The 19,135-nt window shown below is 39.5% G+C and overlaps 1 protein-coding gene across 1 annotated transcript in view; it reads right to left on the bottom strand.

Annotated features, from left to right (window-relative positions):
* DOP1B (DOP1 leucine zipper like protein B) overlaps window positions 1-15,792 on the bottom strand; it is a 50,469-nt gene extending 34,677 nt beyond the window's left edge. Inside the window, exons 1-6 of the mRNA XM_013955326.2 lie at window positions 15,655-15,792; window positions 6,092-6,273; window positions 5,833-6,003; window positions 3,338-3,527; window positions 996-1,094; window positions 122-245 (exon numbers count right to left, since the gene is read on the bottom strand). Coding sequence (XP_013810780.1) covers window positions 122-245; window positions 996-1,094; window positions 3,338-3,527; window positions 5,833-6,003; window positions 6,092-6,273; window positions 15,655-15,792 — 904 coding nt within the window. The remainder of the gene's footprint in view (window positions 1-121; window positions 246-995; window positions 1,095-3,337; window positions 3,528-5,832; window positions 6,004-6,091; window positions 6,274-15,654) is intronic.
* Between the last annotated feature and the right edge of the window lie 3,343 nt (window positions 15,793-19,135).

A 19,135-nucleotide genomic window follows, 5' to 3' on the forward strand; every position in this document is an offset into this window, starting at 1 on the left:
TAAACAATGCTTTCTATTTTATCATCATTCATCAACTGGTGAAAAAGTATATTGCATTTTTAAGCACTAAGTTTTTCCAAGATATTTAGTCCACTGAATGTCACTGTAAATTGTACAGTACCTAGCAACCATGCATACAATCTTCTATTGAGCGACATGTCTCTCCTCAACAGTGTCTGTGTAGCTGATGAGAGAATATAGACTAAATCAGTCCTGTGCAATAGGATAGCGCCTTCATTGCAGTCCTAGGACGAAGAGCAAAGGTAACTTAGCTGCTTACAAGCAGTGAAACAAGTCAAATTGGTGAGGAGCTTTTTAAACTGGATTATTAGTGTTTTGAAAAAAAGAAGGCAGGGAACCATCAACAACAAACTTTTATATACTAAAAATCAAGAAAGGGAACCTGATACAATGCGATTATTTTCACATTTCACAGTGCAGAGCCATAATTAAGCTAAAAATATTGAAGATTTCATTATGTTATACCTGAAGACTTAAAAGTTAGTTTGTACCTTCAAAATACCAACTATACTACAAGGTAAGTTAGGAAACAGTGGGGAAGAGCTAATGTTTCAAGCAGTATTTGTTTCCCTAGCCTTTTATGAAAATACTGTAGTTCAGCGCAGACACCACCAAATGCTCACATCTTACTTAAAAAAGAAATCTATATTTTTTCCACGTGCAGTTTCTCAGGCCTGAATACTTCAAGCACGTTCCAGATATCACGAAACGTGCACTGTCAAAGCACAGCTGCATTTGAAACATTGTGAGGATATATTCTGAGGATGTAACCAGGTTAGCTGTAAAGAGTTTCAGAAAGTCTCTGCTGCTACTAAAATTGATGGGGAACAAAAAACTCCCAAACCCATTTATTGGTTTTGAAGGTACAAGATTCCGATATTTGGCAATAACAGAAGTGGGAGCTGGACTGGGTTCACAAAAGACACTTTTCCACACAAAGTGCAGTTGTGACAATACTAAAAAAATCCTCTTACCAAGGCTGTATAAAATGGGAAGAAGAACAGAATCACTTCCAGAGTGTTTCTTTGCACAAGGACATTTGAATCCAGTACTGATACACACAAGGACTTTATCTGTAAAAGGAGAAGAAAGCACAATGGTGTTTTACTTAATGTTAACATATGAACTATGATCACCGTAAATAACCAGGAGAGAAAGCAAACTTGATTACATGTGAATAATATCTTTTCTGTTAAAAAAAAAAAAAAAAAAAAGAGTATAATCACTCACACACTTACCTCCTCCTCTTAAAAACAAATTTTAGAAAAATTGTTTTTGTGGAATACTGTTAAAGTATTGTTCATATTTACAAAATACTTTGTTTTGTAACAATACAGAATGTCACAATGTGGTATCACTAGCTATCAGACAGAATGTGAAGTCTTACAAAATGTAGATATGAAATATTTATACCAGCATTACAGTTATTCCATCACTGGAATTAAACATAAATTACTACCTACTGAAGTTTTCTATTTGACTGGGGGGGGGGGCGCAGGTGGGGGGAAAAAGATACTAAGTTTCAAAATTCTCTTCTAGGATTACATTCTCATCCTGGAGGCCATCTCCAAGCATGTGGAGGACAAGAGAGTGATCAGGAGTAGTCAGCATGGCTTCACCAAGGGGAAATCATGCTTAACCAATCTGATAGCCTTCTCTGATGGAATGACTGGCTAGGTGGATGAGGGGAGAGCAGTGGATGTTGTCTACCTTGACTTCAGCAAGGCTTTCCACACTGTCTCCCATAACATCCTCATAGACAAGCTCAGGAAGTGTGGGCTAGATGAGTGGACAGTGAGGTGGATTGAGAACTGGCTGAATGGCAGAACTCAGAGGGTTGTGATCAGCGGTGCAGAGTCTAGTTGGAGGCCTGTAGCTAGCGGTGTCCCCCAGGGGTCAGTACTGGCTCCAGTCTTGTTCAACTTCTTCATCAATGACCTGGATGAAGGGACAGAGTGCACTCTCAGCAAGTTTGCTGACGATACAAAACTGGGAGGAGTGGCGGATACACCAGAGGGCTGTGCTGCCATTCAGAGAGACCTGGACAGGCTGGAGAGGTGGGCGGAGAGGAACCTCATGAAGTTCAACAAAAGCAAGTGCAGGGTCCTGCACCTAGGGAGGAATAACCCCCGGCACCAGTACAGGGTGGGGGTTGACCTGCTGCAAAGCAGCTCTGCGGAGAAGGACCTGGGAGTGCTGGTGGACACCAAGTTAAGCATGAGGCAGCAATGTGCCCTTGTGGCCAAGAAGGCCAATGGTATCCTGGGGTGCATCAGGAAGAGTGTTGCCAGCAGGTCGAGGGAGGTGATCCTCCCCCTCTACTCAGCCCTGGTGAGGCCACATCTGGAGTACTGCGTCCAGTTCTGGGCTCCCCAGTACAAGAGGGATGTGGCACTACTGGAGCGAGTCCAGTGGAGGGCTACAAAGATGATTAGGGGACTGGAGCATCTGTCCTATGAGGAAAGGCTGAGAGAGCTGGGCCTGTTTAGCTTGGAGAAGAGAAGGCTGAGAGGAGATCTTATCAGTGTGTACAAGTATCTGAAGGGAGGGTGTTGAGAGGATGGGACCAGACTCTTTTCAGTGGTGCCGAGCGACAGGACGCGAGGTAATGGGCACAAACTGAAACACAGACACTTCCATCTGAACATGAGGAAAAACTTTTTCACTGTGAGGGTGACAGAGCACTGGAACAGGTTGCCCAGAGAGGTTGTGGAGTCTCCTTCTCTGGAGATATTCAGAATCCGCCTGGATGCAATCCTGTGCAATGTGCTCTAGGTGACCCTGCTTGAGCAGGGGGGTTGGACTAGATGATCTCCAGAGGTCCCTTCCAACCTCAGCGATTCTGTGTGATTCTGTGAAAAGTATGCTAAAGTCATTGTAAACAAAGCCTCCAAAAATTGTTTTGAAATAATGTCAGAAGGTGCCTACAGTGGGAAAAAACATTTCAAGAAATACCTCAAATGCAAAACAGAATAGGTGAAGGAGATATTAGGTTTATTTTCTGATTTACAACAGAGCCAGTCCTTTTAGGCTCTGTACAGTACTGATTACCAAAAACTATAGACACTTCAAAAGACTGACATTCTGTAGGCTGATCAAAATCTGTATGGGAGATTTGATGCTATATTTCAGGTAAAATGCTCCCATGAAGTAACCATATTAAGCTGTTCTGAAATGTGGAGGTTTCACAGCCTCTCTCACTCCAAAGTAAGTGTAAAAACATGCCATTTTAATTTAATAGAGAGAAGGTACAACTTACTAGCACATTGGCATTATGCTAGGTAAGACTATCCCACTAGAAGCATAATGAACTTACTGTGAGTTTACAATCAGTGCCGAGCATGTACTTCTGTTGTTTTCCAGACAGCTCTCTGTTGATATGACTGACAACAAAGAGAGAAGCAGGCAGCCTGATGGATGGGCTGACCAGAACGCTGCCCCAAAGTGCTCCATAGAAGACTTCTTTGCCCATTAATAAGGAAAGCTTCACAAGCAGAGCATCTGTTCTGTACGGAAATATGTTTAACACGAGAAAATACATTTTTGTTAATTCAATTTTATATCATAAAATGGCAGTTATAGAGAGAATTATTATTGTAGGTCACAGAATTAGTTAATTTCCTCCTCTCTGCATTACCAGTATTGCACTTGTCACAGAAAGATGGCCAGCATTTGAACATACAAAAAACCTCAATTCTATGTCATTGTGCACACTCACTAAAATAAAGTTGAGATACAGTGTGTTCCTGAATTGGAAATAATTTAAGCTGACTGTCGACTTTGAAAGACAATTTACAGCCTGGAAATTGGAAGATACTCTACATATTCGTACTTAAAAATCAATGGGTTCAATTTTTAAGTCACTGGGTGAACAAGAACATGAGATAAAATGACTCTTTGTCAGAGTTCTTGCACACAGGACTGGTACACTGAAATTAATTTAAAGGCAATCACATTGGAGGAATGGGGGCAGATTCTCTGCTTTGGCAACTCTGTCAGTACTCTGGTATTTTGCTACATATAGAAATTGAAACCTCACATGAGGAATGGAGAAGTAGGAAGAGTGGGGAAGTTCAGTATAGGGCAAAAGGAAAACAGGACTGATGTTCTTTTTCCACCTCCTTATAAAGTAGCCATCAAGCCTTTTTTTCTGCTTCAGTTTTGTGTGCATACACGTATTTAAACATTAGAAGGAAAGAGTGCCTAGGCTGGAGCATGATCTGAACTAGTACTTCTGCCATTTCTAGGGACAGCGGAGATGCATTAGAGCTAGTCCAAAGCGTCAGATTCTGAAAACTCTCAAAAGGAGAGTCTCCTATGGAACAGAGCGGGAAAAAAAAAAAAAAAAAAATCTAAAACATCTTCTGACAACATTTTGGTCTGCCTTTCTTGAATCAAATCATCGCAATAAAGAAACTAAAGAAAGACTTTCTCATTTTTTGTGTATTTCACAAAACAACATTCAAATGATTTTAGTATTCCATCATGAAAGATTTTTATATGGTTAGTTCCTGTCTATGATCCTATTTGTTAAAGGGGAAGTGGGGGGGGGGGGGAAGGGGGGAGTTACAAAGCCAGAAATAGGTAGAGGATTTTGGTTGGCCATGATCTGCAGTTACCATTAATTCATTACTTCAGATTTAGCCGTTTTCAAAATAAGCTGGATTTCCTTAAACTTCCTGTCTTGTTGAAGCCTTTTAGATACAAGGAAAAACAAACAGTAAAAAGAAAAAACTATACACCACCGCTTTTTTTTTTTTAAAAAACAAGTCTCCCTGACAGAAAGCACATACTAAAATTCACCTTTCTACAGCAGACATATGAGAGGTACACACTTGTCCATAGATCCAGTGTCTTGGAATCAGCAACTGAAAGCAATTCATCAATTTGAGAACATCTACAATCTATTCTTAGCCACTCCAGCAACTGACACAATTCTTAAATTTAATGCTCCCCACCCCCTTTTTTAAGGAGGCATTATATGTAAAACTATTTTGTTTATTTACGGTAATCTATGTAGCTTTTTTTTTTTTTAAGAGTACACACAAAACTCAATAAATGCAGAGAAGAGCCAACACATCCAGACTGGAAATAGAGAAGCAAGTACATTATGAACGCAGTGTTCAGCAACTGTTTTAAGCAAAGAAATATCTTGGTCAAACCTACAGTGGTTTAGTTTTACCAGATCTTACAAAACAGTCCTGGTTAATGAAGTAAAAATCATTACATAACTGGGTGCTGAGCTGCTCTTCCCACTACACTTCCTGATCATGACTATATCATACTGAATACCATTTTCACTGCTGCCATGTGCACCCAAAAGCAAAATACTTTTCCCACAAAGATGCTGGAAGGGTTGCCTCTTGCCAGAGTTTCCAGAACATGAGAGTAAACATCTGGTATAGAATGACTGGAAAGATGATAGAATTCAGCTGTTCTCTTTTGTATTATAATATTTAAATTATTTGTCAACAGAGCAGTGGTTTGAGGAGTACAAGTAGCTATTTAGGAGTTTAGAGGAGCTTCTAAACATATTTTTTTCACTCCCTTCTCTCAATACATTTATTTTTAAACTCTTTTTCCTCTTCTCCCCTCTCCTCCTTTGGAAATGGAGACAGAAGGGGGAAGGGGTTTTTCTACTTTAACATTATTCCTTGCACCTTTCAGGGATTCATCATCCTTCCACCTGTAGGAGCCCTTTATGAATCCCTCTCTTTACACAGATGGCCAACAGAAATTTCTTGAGAATTTCCTAGAAGGCTAAAAGAAAGATACATTGTATATTGCTTTAAAATTAACATTAGTTCTCACCTGTCATAAATTTCTGATCCTTCTTCCAATCCAGGCAGCAGTCCAATTACAAAGGCTTGAAGACCAGGTAGGAGAGACTTTTGGAGAGGAAGAAAGTATTTCTCATACAGACCAAGGAGAACAGGCCTCACTGACATTGCTGCATTTGCCAGCAGAGGAAACAAACCAGAGCTTTTTAACAAAAAGACAAGAAAAAGAAATGATTTAGCTAATTAAAATACACTGTGAAACTCAACAAGCTTTTAAAAGAGAAGTTTACCTGTACAAGAATAAGTCCTTGGCAAGCCATTTTGTCCCAATAATTTTAAAGATTATTTCATAGGTTTCTAGTGCCTTTAAATGTACTCCACTAGGCAGTGCTGGATGCAAACACTGAGATAATCTTTTACTGATGATCAGACGTCTTGGCAATAGTGAATACTTCAGGTTACTCTGAAGAGCCTATGAAAGAAAGGAGGTTAGACAGAACAGCTGCAACATAAGAAATGATGTAAAATATGCCTGCATTTCAAAGGTTTCCTACTAGCAAACTGAGAAGAACTAAATAATGCATTCAAGAATTTTCTCTCATAAATGCATTTTGTTATATTAACAGAGCAGAGATCTGCAGTTGAGTTTTCATATCAAATCATTCATGAACAACTTAGAAGGGTCAAGTTTTACTTTCCTTAGAGGCTGGAAATGAAAGTCAAAGGGGGGGGGTACATAGGACAAGTACAGGATATCTCTATCCTATTTATAAGGGAAGCCAGGAAGGGACAAGAAGAATGTCTTTGCTTTTAAGGACTGGAAATAAAGAAAGAATTTAATCACTAACTTTCCCTGTAAGTTTTTATTTTACCTATAGCTGAAGTAAACAAATAACCCTCTCCTCCAAAGCAGACATGATTAGATGGGACTACGATATCTTAGAAGTTACTTGTAATTCTGTGTGGCTATATTCAATACACTTTCTTAACTGTGGCCACTGTACTGATGCATAAGGTCTTTAGAACAGGAACTAATTTAGTATTGCAGGCAGGCCAAGTCCCTGGAAAAACAAACTGTACAGCCTTTTCCTTTGAACTACGCATGCAGTTCAGCAGGGCAGTTAAATATTTCTCTTCAATTCAAAAACAGACTATTACAGAAAGAGGTTGCAAGTAAATGCCACTTCATCCTTTGATCACTGTCTGCTAGCGCAAACAAGCGTTTCACGGTAGAGTGACATTTGGGATGTCTTCAGGATTAGGCAAATTCTTGCCTCCCTCAAAGATTAAATAGTGTTTTTATTCTACATAATGCTTCTAAACTGTAAGTTTCTTCTCTTACGCCTGAAAAAGGTTTAAGCTCTCAATCATCTGTGAAATGAAGAAACTATTATGCCTTCACAAGGGCACAATATGGAAAAGCACTGAAAAAGTTAACTAACCCCATCCCTGCTCTGTTTCAATAAAAAAACCAGACACAGCAATGATCACAGCATTTAGTTGAATGCCAAATTCCGAATACTCTTGTCAACAGTAGGAGATAAGAACCATCACAATTCAAAGGTGTGTGCAACTTGTCATTTAAAACTTTTCAGTCTGTGGGCATGAGAAGCTTGAATCTGGGAGACTATCATTTCTTGCTTCTCCTACTTGCTGCTCTGTTTAAGCTCAGTGACCAGCCTTTAGTAAGGAGGCTTTAGTAAATAAACTTCACTCAAGAAGAAACAGGTTGCAAGTTCATAACAACAGTGAATAGAAATGTTACACCATTCTGAAATACTACAGGAGCAGAGATGGCATTTAGAACCAATTAATTTCCCTTCCTTCCCCCCACCCTCACTATGAGCATGAGATCTGTATTTTAAAAGGTGTTAAAATAATTGAATCCAAGAACACAGCATTCCATGTATGAAACTAAATCAGGTTATATTTATGGAGTTATCTTTATATTTGAGAGGTTTACAAAGTCTGTAGTACTTTGAAGACTGCTTGAAAGCTGGATTTTGCAACGTTCTGTTTATGTTGGTTGGTATATATTTATCTACACCCTTCGCATATATACAAAAACATGCCAGCTTTAAATATTTTTTCCTGGATCTTAAGATCAAGCAAATATCATCTTAATATTCTATCAGTTAAACTTTAAATATCAACTAGCTGAAAAACAAAAACACTCACTGTTTATTACACAAAGAACAATCCGATCTATTACAGAAATAATGTCATCTCATATGAAGTGTCTCACTTGACTTATTTCAATTCCTAAAGATGTAAAGTAAATCTCCACCAGAAAATGAGAACTCTCCCTCCCCAAACATTAGGGATAGATATGCAAAACATCTAGGCAGAAAAGGGGAAAAAAAATACCCCAGCCACTTCAAGAGTTGAATAGTGGATATTCAGGGATAACCCAGTGTTAAGTATTTCTCCTGAGTAACACTGAAAACTGCATATGTCCAAATTTCAGGGGATAAGAATAACTTAGGAAAAGACCACATTTTCATGTATATGCTAACTACACTGTTTCTCCTAGAGAATCAGAAGACATCTCTGTACAATAAGTAAGATTTGAAGAGACTTATTGTGATCCTCATACATAAAAAAAGGGTAGTTTCAACTGTTCCAGCCCATCCATCAGAAGGATTCTTAGATGAAACTACCTTTCCAAAAGCATCTAACACATGATTTCTGACTTGGGTTGAGGACAAGCCCAGATGGACAGAAGCTATAACTCTTCTCAGGAGCTGATTCCTGGTTAACAACTTTCTCTGATCTTCCAGCAGATGCAAAAGATTTTAATCCACATTGCAAAATCTTAGAAAAATGTGGTTGCACCAATAACCACTCCATCAAAGAGGTGATCTGACTTGCACTTCACCGAAAGGTTCAGATTCTTAATAGCTTCCCCAGAACCGCAGGGCTCAGATTTAATTTTTTAAAATTTGAAAGCAAAAGACATTAATTAGTTCATAGATCTAGAACTATTTATTAAAATAAGAGTGATAATATACATACTTCAAAATGTTAATCAACTTCTGTGAGCAGACAGGAAAACTAAAAAACTTGATTTTTTACACATTTTGAGCTCCTACAACTCAAAACACAATCAATTCTGTCTGTGACATCTAGGATTGCCAAAATGGCGTTATAATTTCAACTGTTACAGGCAGTTAAGTGTTGTGATAGCAAGCCTGGTATCTTTGGTGCTGTACAAAGACAAAGACCTCATCCCAAACAATTGCTTCCCCCCTCGGAATCCAGTGCTAATGGCAGCAGAGGGACACCTCTCCTCACAGGTCTAGGAATCTCTATTATTCACCTGTTCTTTCGATTTGAGGGAGCTTAATTTGACTCTGTTTTCAGTTACCTACGGGCTGAAAGCCCACCCATGATTTACTTTTTCTCCTCTCCTCCAGTTGCTTTCCACATGAACAGTTATGACAGCAGAAACGTTAAATACTACAGGAACAACCAGTATGAGTAGGCTTGAGAAGTCTGAACTGGCAGCAAGTGCTCTATGCTTAATATGTCACCACAGCGTTTAGTTCTCACAGATCAATGAGAGATCAACAATCCTACAGAGCCCAGAAGTATTATTGGCTTTTACCATGAAGACTTTAATCATTAAATCAGGAGAAAAAAAAGAGACACTTGCAAAATAATGACTTGTGTCCACATGCATATCCAGTTCTCAACTTTTTAAGTAAGTGTATCCTGTAGTCAGCAATGAAGAAAAAACATCATACATGCTAAACATTCTCTAATGTACAAGCATGCTCACAGTTTCTTTGAACATGACTTATAAAGGGTAGAAAGGGAAGACTGTCAATAGCAATATATACATGTGGCTCAAACCAAAAAACAAACAGGCATGCACACACAAAGGAATATTTGTGTTTCCACAGTTAGTGGTTTATAATCTGAATTTTTTGCGTAGATGTCTCAAAAGACTGAATACATGCAGTATGATTAACTGTAGCAAAATACTAATAGTAAATCCAAACAACAACAGGGATTGCATACACAAAAACTATATACACAAAAATGCAAATGAAAACACCTGAAACAAACTGAAGAAAAACAGTATTTTGGTCTTCACCCAAAAAATTCAATTAAGTTTCACCAGAAAGTTTCCTTCATGTTCTTCAAGGAGATATCCAAAAATTTTTTTTCTATTACAATTTATTTATTGCTGGCTTTCCTAAGAAATTCTCGCTCCCTGCATCAACAGTTTAAGAGTTACTTAATGAGTTAAACTTTAAGAGAAGGATGGGTACTGAATCATTTTACAATGTAGCAGGTTTGAAAATCATACCTAGCTAATGAGAAGCTCATTTTTCTCAACTTCCCTGACCAGAAACCCTTCTCACCTAACTCTACTCCTCCTTTTTCAGCAGGGCAACACACACAGAAAATGCATGCTTCACACTACAGCCATAAGTCTACAAACAGCCTAGACTTACTTAATCCTGAGAGCTAGCAGAACCTCCTATATTTAGTGGACAAAGTTAGAGACACTTATGTGTGAGTTTAGGTACTTATATTTAGTGATCAGCTTGCTTAAAAAAAAAAAAAAAACTTTAATGAATATATTGTTCTGCTTCTCAAACGTAAGGCATTGTCTGTAAAATAAACATTTTTCTTCTATAAATAATAGAAGAATACTGTATAGGCAAGGCATGCTTCTTCTGTCATGCTTGAAAACAGTATTCTGAACAAGTATTGAATTTAACTTTAAGAAAGTCTACGCTGCTTTATAGAACCATCAGAGATCAGTTTGATCAATTTGCAAAGATTAAAAAAAGAAAAAGGGTAAATCAAGTAAATATTTGTATTTACATAATCAGAATTCCAGAAAAAAAATGCAGTGTGCCCATCAATTTATAAAACTACTTTCAGCTAGGAATTACTGTAATTCTTGTTTTAGACAACAGTGGTTGTGGGGTGAGAGGGGAGGAGAGCCTACGATTCATTTTCCTCTGAGGAACGAGTATGAAAGAAATCTTAAACAAAGGTCCAGCTTCCATAAAACCAGCAGCATGAAGTTCAAAGATGGCAGTGAGGAAACCAAACTGGAGCTGGAGTTATATTAAAGTTAACAGCTGAAACTACTAAAGTATGAATTATGCATAGAAACAAACCCACTCCTGGTTTTATCATTATAATATCTCTCCAGTTCTGCACACTGCATTTATGCATTGTGTGTGGTGATGTTCCATAAAGCAATTAGAAGGCAAAGCCTCCCTTCTCCTCAAAGATATAAGGCTTGTCTGCAACAGACAGCAAGTGGTGCTTGTGTCTGTAACTCAGCAAATACTCTTCACAAAGACATGGTGGTCAGTAACCCTCATACAAAATAACTGGTGTAATTAACAGCTATGCTCATAAAATCTGTATTTTAGGATTTAGGTTGATATTATATTAAACTTCAAGCTTTTGATGGAAGAAAAGCCTATGGAAACAAAAAAGTAACATTCTTATTTTCTACTGAAAGTCAAAAAAAAAAAAAAAAGCCTTGAAATTGAAGACCGAAGACTAAAAATTAGTATTTCAAGGAATGAGAAATTTTCTATTTACACACTTGTGTTATATCCAAGGACAAAAAGCAATTTAAGCATGCTTTTTTAGAGCAAATGTTGCTATCATTACTGAGCAACAGTCAACCATGCTGTAAGCATGAAACAAATCCTTCTATAGTAACTAATTTTCAAAGCTCATAATATTTTGTTTTCACAGCGAACAGTAATTATAAGTGAACATCCTGCTTGGAAAAGAAGCATTGGTCTGCTTTGCCAGCAGATCTCAAGGTAACTGAGAGTCATTACTGAAGCCTCCGTGGAAGCTCCATGCCAATGATATCCAACAACTGTTAAAAACAGCTTATGTAGATTTCTATCAATATTCATGACAAAATTCTGTCCATTATTCTTGTCAAACAGATGCAGTCTTCTTGATATATGTGAATTAACTGTGCAAACAGGGGAATTTAAACACTCACTCTCCAAAATCCAGTAAGATTTTGTGCTCTTATGTAAATCAGTAAGTTTTAGAGACTGCTCTGAAAACCTCCTTTGGTAACTTCCTTACAAAAAGCAGTCTGTAGAATGCAGTGTTTACTATTGCTCAGCACGTCCCTTGGCAAACAGTGGCACTTACCTATTGTTTGCTTGCACCCGGACATTTAAAACGCCTAGAAAAAATATATGCCTGTGATCTGGATTAAAAGCACTCAGACAAACCACGCAATTGGATTTTCATAACTTCAGGCAATTAAGAGGCTTTCAAAATACTCTGAAGTCCCCCCTATATGAATGCTTTTATACGCATTTTACGTACTCTGAATTCGTACTCTGAATAAAAGAGCTAGAAGCTTTTGGATGTGAAAGTTGTGTTGAAAGCATCTGTTTCACTGACAAGCCCACGTATGCTGAACTACCACCTATTTCTAAGTTTAAAAAGCAGGAAAACCCCCCCAGCAATTTCTTCTACCAAAAGTGACTCTGCAGAGTTGTATCCTATTCCAACATTAAAACAAGCCAGCAAAATCTGCAATAGCACAATCACATTTGGGCACAAAGACTACTGAAAAGGATTACTGAATTTTGGATGCAGCAATCTGTACTGAACATCTGAAAACCTTAGGCACAACACAGTATTTTCCAAACAGTGAATAAATGCAGGTTTGTGAAAAAAATACAAACAGTTTGAAGCTGTATCTAGACAGTATTAAGAAGTGAATAATTCTATTTCTTGAAGCACGGAGCAGCCTAAGCAGGCTGCAGCTACCAAATGAATGGTTTACACTAATTAGCACTAAGACTCAACAGAAGTGAAGGAGAGAAACAGATTCACAACTGGAATATGAGTAAGTTTCATAGCAAAGCTGAAACCCCTCTTTAAACATTAATATCCATATTTATCTTCTCTTTAAGGCCACCTGTTCCCTTATGTCCATTTATATCCTTCTCTCATTTAAAACCACTTATAAACATTACTTTCTACTGTTTCCCCTTCACTGTGATGATGCATAACACACACACTACACAAATTAGCATACTGTAGCATAAGTTAGCAACTTCTGTTGACTTTAGCTTTTGTAGGAACCAAGTGTGAGCATGAGTGAAGGATGGAGAGATGCTGCTTTTTCTAAAAAGTCCATTCAGGACACTACAGAGGAGAGTCATCTCACCTAACTTTAGAGGTCTAGCTCAGCTGAAAACATGGGCAAGTTTTACTGTTTCACCTCAGGCTCCCTATGAAGTCAACGAGTGATATATGTAATCCTAGGACAGGATTCATCTGATCTACTTTAAATGTCTGCTCTAGGATGAGGTGAGTCACAAAAAACCCTCATGTCTTTTTTCCTGCCTAGAAGGGATTGCAGGTGAAGCTGCCTACACTGAAGACATCTAAAGTTAGATAAGACTCATCTCCCTTAAGTGACAAAGCAATCTTTTTAGATCTACAAACTGACCACAGTTTGTCTATCATTCAGATTAAAATTAAACAGTTTCTCTGTTGCTTGTGTGGTTCTAAAGCCACAATGAAACAGATGTTTGTTTTGTTTTACTGTGGCTTTTACAACTATGGAAGCAACAGAGGAACTAGGAAAACAGAACCTTCAGTTTAACCTTAGGGGCCGAGTAGTAATAGAAAGACATAGTAGAGCTGTCTCTTTTCCCCAGAAGTAACAGCTGCAAGAGATCTAAAACCACTTGCATCAGCAAAGGCTAAAGGGTTGAGTTGCCTCACAGTAGCCAAAAACCTGAAGGTTGAATCTGGATCGGCTACCTTTACTCTTTTTCCCCTCACCTATAAACAGGGAAAGCCCACACTGTTTCTTCCAGTCCTTGTACTGAAAGGGTAAATCAGTATATTTCTATGGAAATAGGTTTATATGCATGTGTTAACTTGTGAGACTCAGTATTGCAAAGCATTGGTGAAGCCTGCCTGTAAGAGCAAAAGCCTGAGAAAATACTACAAGCATATAAACAAGAACACCCACAATTAAAGAGAACAGTACATAAATCCTGAGGAAGCATATGCTTAAGAGATCTCTTCTAGGCTTCTGCCATGCTACTCCAGAAACATGAAAAGTCCATTCCAAACTCCTCGGCTTTCTCTTCCTCTTCTCTCTCTCCCTCCCCCTTTTTCAGCATTTTCACACTTGCTTAGTAATAGGCATCATTACACACCAGTTACTGACACCCAGCTTTCTGAATATAATCGTGCGTGGTGTTAAAAATACATTCTAAACAACATATTTTATCACTGAGATATTGTTGATCTCCTCCCTCCTACCCATTCTCTCTCTGCTCTTTCATTTATTCTCAGATTACAAAAACTACCTGTAGCAGAAATTAGGCTCATGTTAGCAAAATACTGGAAACAAAGAGAACTCAACAACAATGTTTATGTTTTAGGGTGTAAGAGACCAGGTAATCAGAGGAGTTAAGAGCCTAGCTATTGCCAACTTATTTCACAGTCTTCCTGTTTGTGGAATATTCCTTCTGAATTATCTGGTATCACCCTTATTTTCAGATAACAGACAGAAGCAGATGAACACAGGGGATGATTTGTTCTTATGCTTCTAAGAAGATTAAGTCCATAAAATACCACAGCAGATGGACTGATGTAACAGCTAAAAGCTTTTTTGCTTTGTTTCTACTACACTGCTACATATTTTGGCAGCTCCATATCTGGATGAGAGTTTCAGATAGACATTAATCAGTCACAGTGCATAGCTCTAGGTCAAGATTAAAAAAGTTAATAAGATAAAAGCCTACTTGCCATAGGTGAGTATCATCTCACTCTCAAATGGAAAAATAAGAAAGAATTAAAGAAGCAATCTGAAGACCTCAAATTATTCTTATGGCCCTCAAGATGTGCCTATCAGCAGGGATTAGGGAGAAACAACGAAGGCAGAAACTTGTAACTCCTACTGCCACAGCAATATCCAGCTTCTCTCCTCTGAAGAGAACAAAACATGGCTGTCCTTAGAAGAAAGCCTCAGTTTGCATTCTCCTTCTCATGGAAAACTCTGGAAAAATTAAGGTTTAGCAACCACATCAAAGGCATGCAAGATGTCTATCTGGTAACAACAGATATTTTCTTATGAATCCTGTAAGAGTTCTCTCCTCCCATCCTATTTCCTGGATGGCTATAACTACTCTTGCCCCATGCATGCTCAGGAAGAGCTTTAAATTAAAAGAGACTGAATGGGAGACAAACAATGTACACCCCGTTTCTTGAGCAAGAGGAGAGGACACACTTCCCAGAAAGGAAAAGACTTATCCAGGAAAACACCTATTGCAGCCCTGGCTGATGGAACCATAATGCACACATTTATAATATAGGTGTAATCAGCTGTATTCTATATGGGCAAGAGCTGCCCTGGAATACAAAACACACCACCATCAGCAAATCACTTATTTCCCCAAATACAAGGGTATGGTCAAGTAAACATAAGCTTTTAATGCAAATTTTGACTCAGATACTGCATTAAAACTTGTGACTTTTTATTCTTTATAAAGACTTATTTAGCTGCTTTAGACTGAGTTCAACTAGCAACCTGAGGTTTTTGTTCCTTAAAAGAATAAAAGTCAGATTTAATCTGTATAAAGGAAACAAACACCATTTGAAGAAAAGTTCTGTTGGTTTTACCAGAATTTCTCACATTCATACGAAAGGCACTGATTTAGCTACTTCCTTACCCTTCCTTTACTAGCTGGTATTTTTTTCTCTTCTGCACTATTTGAGTGATTTTTCACCTGTGCCAAGTACTGTAATTTACAGAAAAGTTAATAAAAATACAAAAATAAATAAATGAAAATATATTTCTGTGATACAGTACCTTATTGAGTTTGCCAAGGGAAGATATAAGATCTGCCCATTCACTTGATGATTCAAAGTTTCTCAAAGCTTTCTCAATTGCTGAAGAATAATTTCTGTATCTGTAATCACCAGATAACTCCTGTTCTTCTGGATCCATCTTAGGTTCTCATAGCAAGGTGAAATTTCCTGGTAAACTAAGACATGCACACAGTTATGAAGAAATAATGCATATTTAAGTTCCGACCTACCTAAATTATTACAAGATTGCAATATATGTGAAGAAACGCTAAAGGATCACAATGAACAAGTCATTTGATCAAATTTCAAAATGGAGTTAAAAATAGTTTTACAGGCATGACTCCAATTCCACACTGCCTGTTTTGTGGTTTGGTAGTCACATTCTCCTATTTATGAAACATGTTTTTTCTTCCATGCATGTGGATCTCACACACAGTAACAGGGGAAAGGAAGCTATAAGGTCTCATTATCAACAGTCAAAGGCTGACAACGACTTAGGGAGGAGAAGTAAATACTTTTCATAACCTTTCAAATCACTGTACAGATGAAAAATTATCTGTAACAGTAGAATTGGAAACATTTCATATCAAAGCACAACTTTTCAGAGAAATCCCATTAAAAGGCCTCTCAGCCCATAGAAGAAGGAGCTCTCAGAAGTCTGCATCTCTACCTGTCAAGCAGATGCTTGAATTGTTTTCTTCCTTTATTTCACCAAAAGTATCACTACTTCTTACAGATGAAAGCCCAAGTATAACAGACCTGATTTTCTCATAGTCTGCAATGCATTTAAATAAAAAAAGAACACCCAACATTTAAACTGTTTTAGAGCAATAGGAAACAGGCCTGGTTGTGTTTTAAGTACTGGAAATCATGCCTGCACTCCTATGCTAGCTATGACACTAGTTCTCCCCTGAGCAAATATCAAAACATTCCTCTAGACAGATGCACAGATTTATGAACTCCGAGTTTATGGCAACTTGCGCTGCATCACTGAGACAGAAACAAAGTTCAATCCTATAACATTAACATTTTAGAATGTTGCTAAAAGAGATCTGTTTTTGCATTTTGTTTCCTACCATTAGCACACAAAAATAAGTCTAAGCATTCTTCCTTATACGCATGCAAAGAAGCATTTTTAAAAGGAGCTCATCTCTCATACTAAAAAAACAAACAAAAAAATCCCATCAACTGAATAATTTTATATCCTCCATTAACTTTAATAAGCAACAATAATTATATCAGTACAAGATTTTAGTAGCAAATTATCAGAAACAGGAAAATGCTGGATGCAGCCCAAAAAGGGGAATGAATTTAAAGGCAGCTTAAGCCATCTCTGCATTCCCTGATTGCAGAAATCAGTCATTGCTGATATAACCACTGGATGTTGTCCAGCCTATATCCAGCCCGTGAAGAAAAGTGTATTGATTAAAAAAAGCAACCTAGCCCTGATGGCATTGTATGCATTGCTTTTTTTTTTTTTTTTTTTGGAGCCACAGTAAATTTCAAAACCTTCTGTTCTCACCAAGATGTATGCAGCACCTCATAGCACAGAGAGTAAAAAACAAACAAAAAGGTGGCACTAGCTTGCAGAATAGACCATTCACCTGAGATATAGATACCCTTGCTCCAGTAAACTTAAAAAAGCCAACCCTCCTGTTTGCTTAACAAAGTGGCAAACTTGCAACATACTGTCAGCGAAATAACTAGCAATCCAATATAAATATCGCCCCGAAGCAGGCAGAACAAGAAACTGAACTCTATTTCCCTTATCTCACATGAGGACCTCAATCATTGGACTATTCGACTGTATTCATTACCCTTAGATCAATGCACGAGCTAGGAAGTATCCTAATAGCTCTCTGCCAGGTCAAGAGCGTTGCCATTTTCTTAAGAGATTTGTCCAGATCATTTAGACTCAGTTAGGTGCTTTGCTAACAGAGCACAACAAACTTTTTCATTTGTAAATGAAGTATATCTGTGTGAATCCACTTAGACAACAGGAAGCAATTAAACTACCAACAGCACCTAGTTGCTCTAAATATTCTATGAAAATCATATTCTAAAGCATTCTCACGGCATTAAAACCTGATCTGCTTGAGTAAAATCTAATTAGATTCCTGGGGGTAAATTTTCATTATCTGAGAAGTACATCCCCTGTTTTTGTTTTTGCTCTCGCAGGAAAACAAAACAAAACAATGTACCATTCAAGAAAACAAAATCTAATAAAATTTCAATTGAAAGAAAATAGTTTGACTGATTCAGTTCTTAAGATGCTTAAGACACTTCCTTTGGACTTTGTCGTGAAAAGATGGGTGAATAGTGGTTTCTCATACAGAAGAGCTGTGATGGATTTTAATGGTTTAGGCACACGAACATCAATACACATTATGCGGCTAGATGTCAGCAAGTTTTGAAAAATCTAATAATTAAAATACAGTTAACAGATCATATTTGTGCCTATACACAAAGGCACGATTAAAAAAAAAAATAGCCATTTGCCAGTGACCTTCAGAAGCCTCTTCCAACGCCTAGATCACAAACTTCGTTAGTAAATTGAGACATTAATAGTTACGCATCAACCTCCAGCAGCGCTTGAGGACAGGTTAGCGAGACACGGATGTTTTGCTGCCGACCACGAGAGACGTCGCCTTTCCCTGCTGCTACGCCCATCGCAGGTAACCCCCCGCCCCCGCTTGCTGCTGCTCTCGCCACAGCCCGCAGACAGGCGACGGCTGCGCTCCTCCTCTCCCCCCCCCCGGGGCGAAGCGCCGCCGGGGGCTGCCCCGCACTAGCCGCCTCACGACGAGGCCCCGCCGCGGCTTTGTCACGGCCCCTTTCCAGGCTCGCCTGCAGCACGGGCTGCTCAAGGGGCGGCGACAACACGGGTTTCCCGAGCGCCGCTGACCGCGGCCCCTGCAGCCCCCCCTCCTCCCGCTCGCTGGGGGCCCCCAACGGCCGCAGGCGGGTAATGGCCGCAGGCGGGTGACGCCCCAGATGCCCGCGCGTGCCCCCCCCGCGGCCGGCAGCGCAGTCCCCCTCCCCGCCACCCGCATACCCGGGAAGGGCCCCGCGGACCTCCCGCGGCGGCGGCGGCGGCTCCTCGGCGGTGCGGGCGCGGCACCGGCGGCGGCTCCGCGGCGACGTGTCCCGGCGCGGGGCGGGGAGGCTCCCCGCAGTCGCTATGGCAACAGGAGGGCGCAGAACGCCCCTCCCGCTCCGCCACGGCCGCGCCGCAGTCGGCGGCCGGGCGATACCATTGGCATAGCACGGGAGGGGGGAGAGAGCCTAGACAACAAGGGAGGAGGGCACCGGGTGTTCCCGCGCTACGGCGACCCCTGTCGTCTTCCTGCGTTGCCGAGGCATGGGGAGAAGCTGCCCGCGCCGGTGAGCGCTGCAGCCCTCAGGGGGTTATCGCGGGGCAATGGTACAGCCCAACGGCTTGGCCGGGCGCTGAGCGCCCCCTGGCGGCGGCGGCGCGGGGG

This window comes from Apteryx mantelli, chromosome 1, assembly GCF_036417845.1.
Source record: "Apteryx mantelli isolate bAptMan1 chromosome 1, bAptMan1.hap1, whole genome shotgun sequence".
Classification (NCBI taxonomy): domain Eukaryota; kingdom Metazoa; phylum Chordata; class Aves; order Apterygiformes; family Apterygidae; genus Apteryx; species Apteryx mantelli.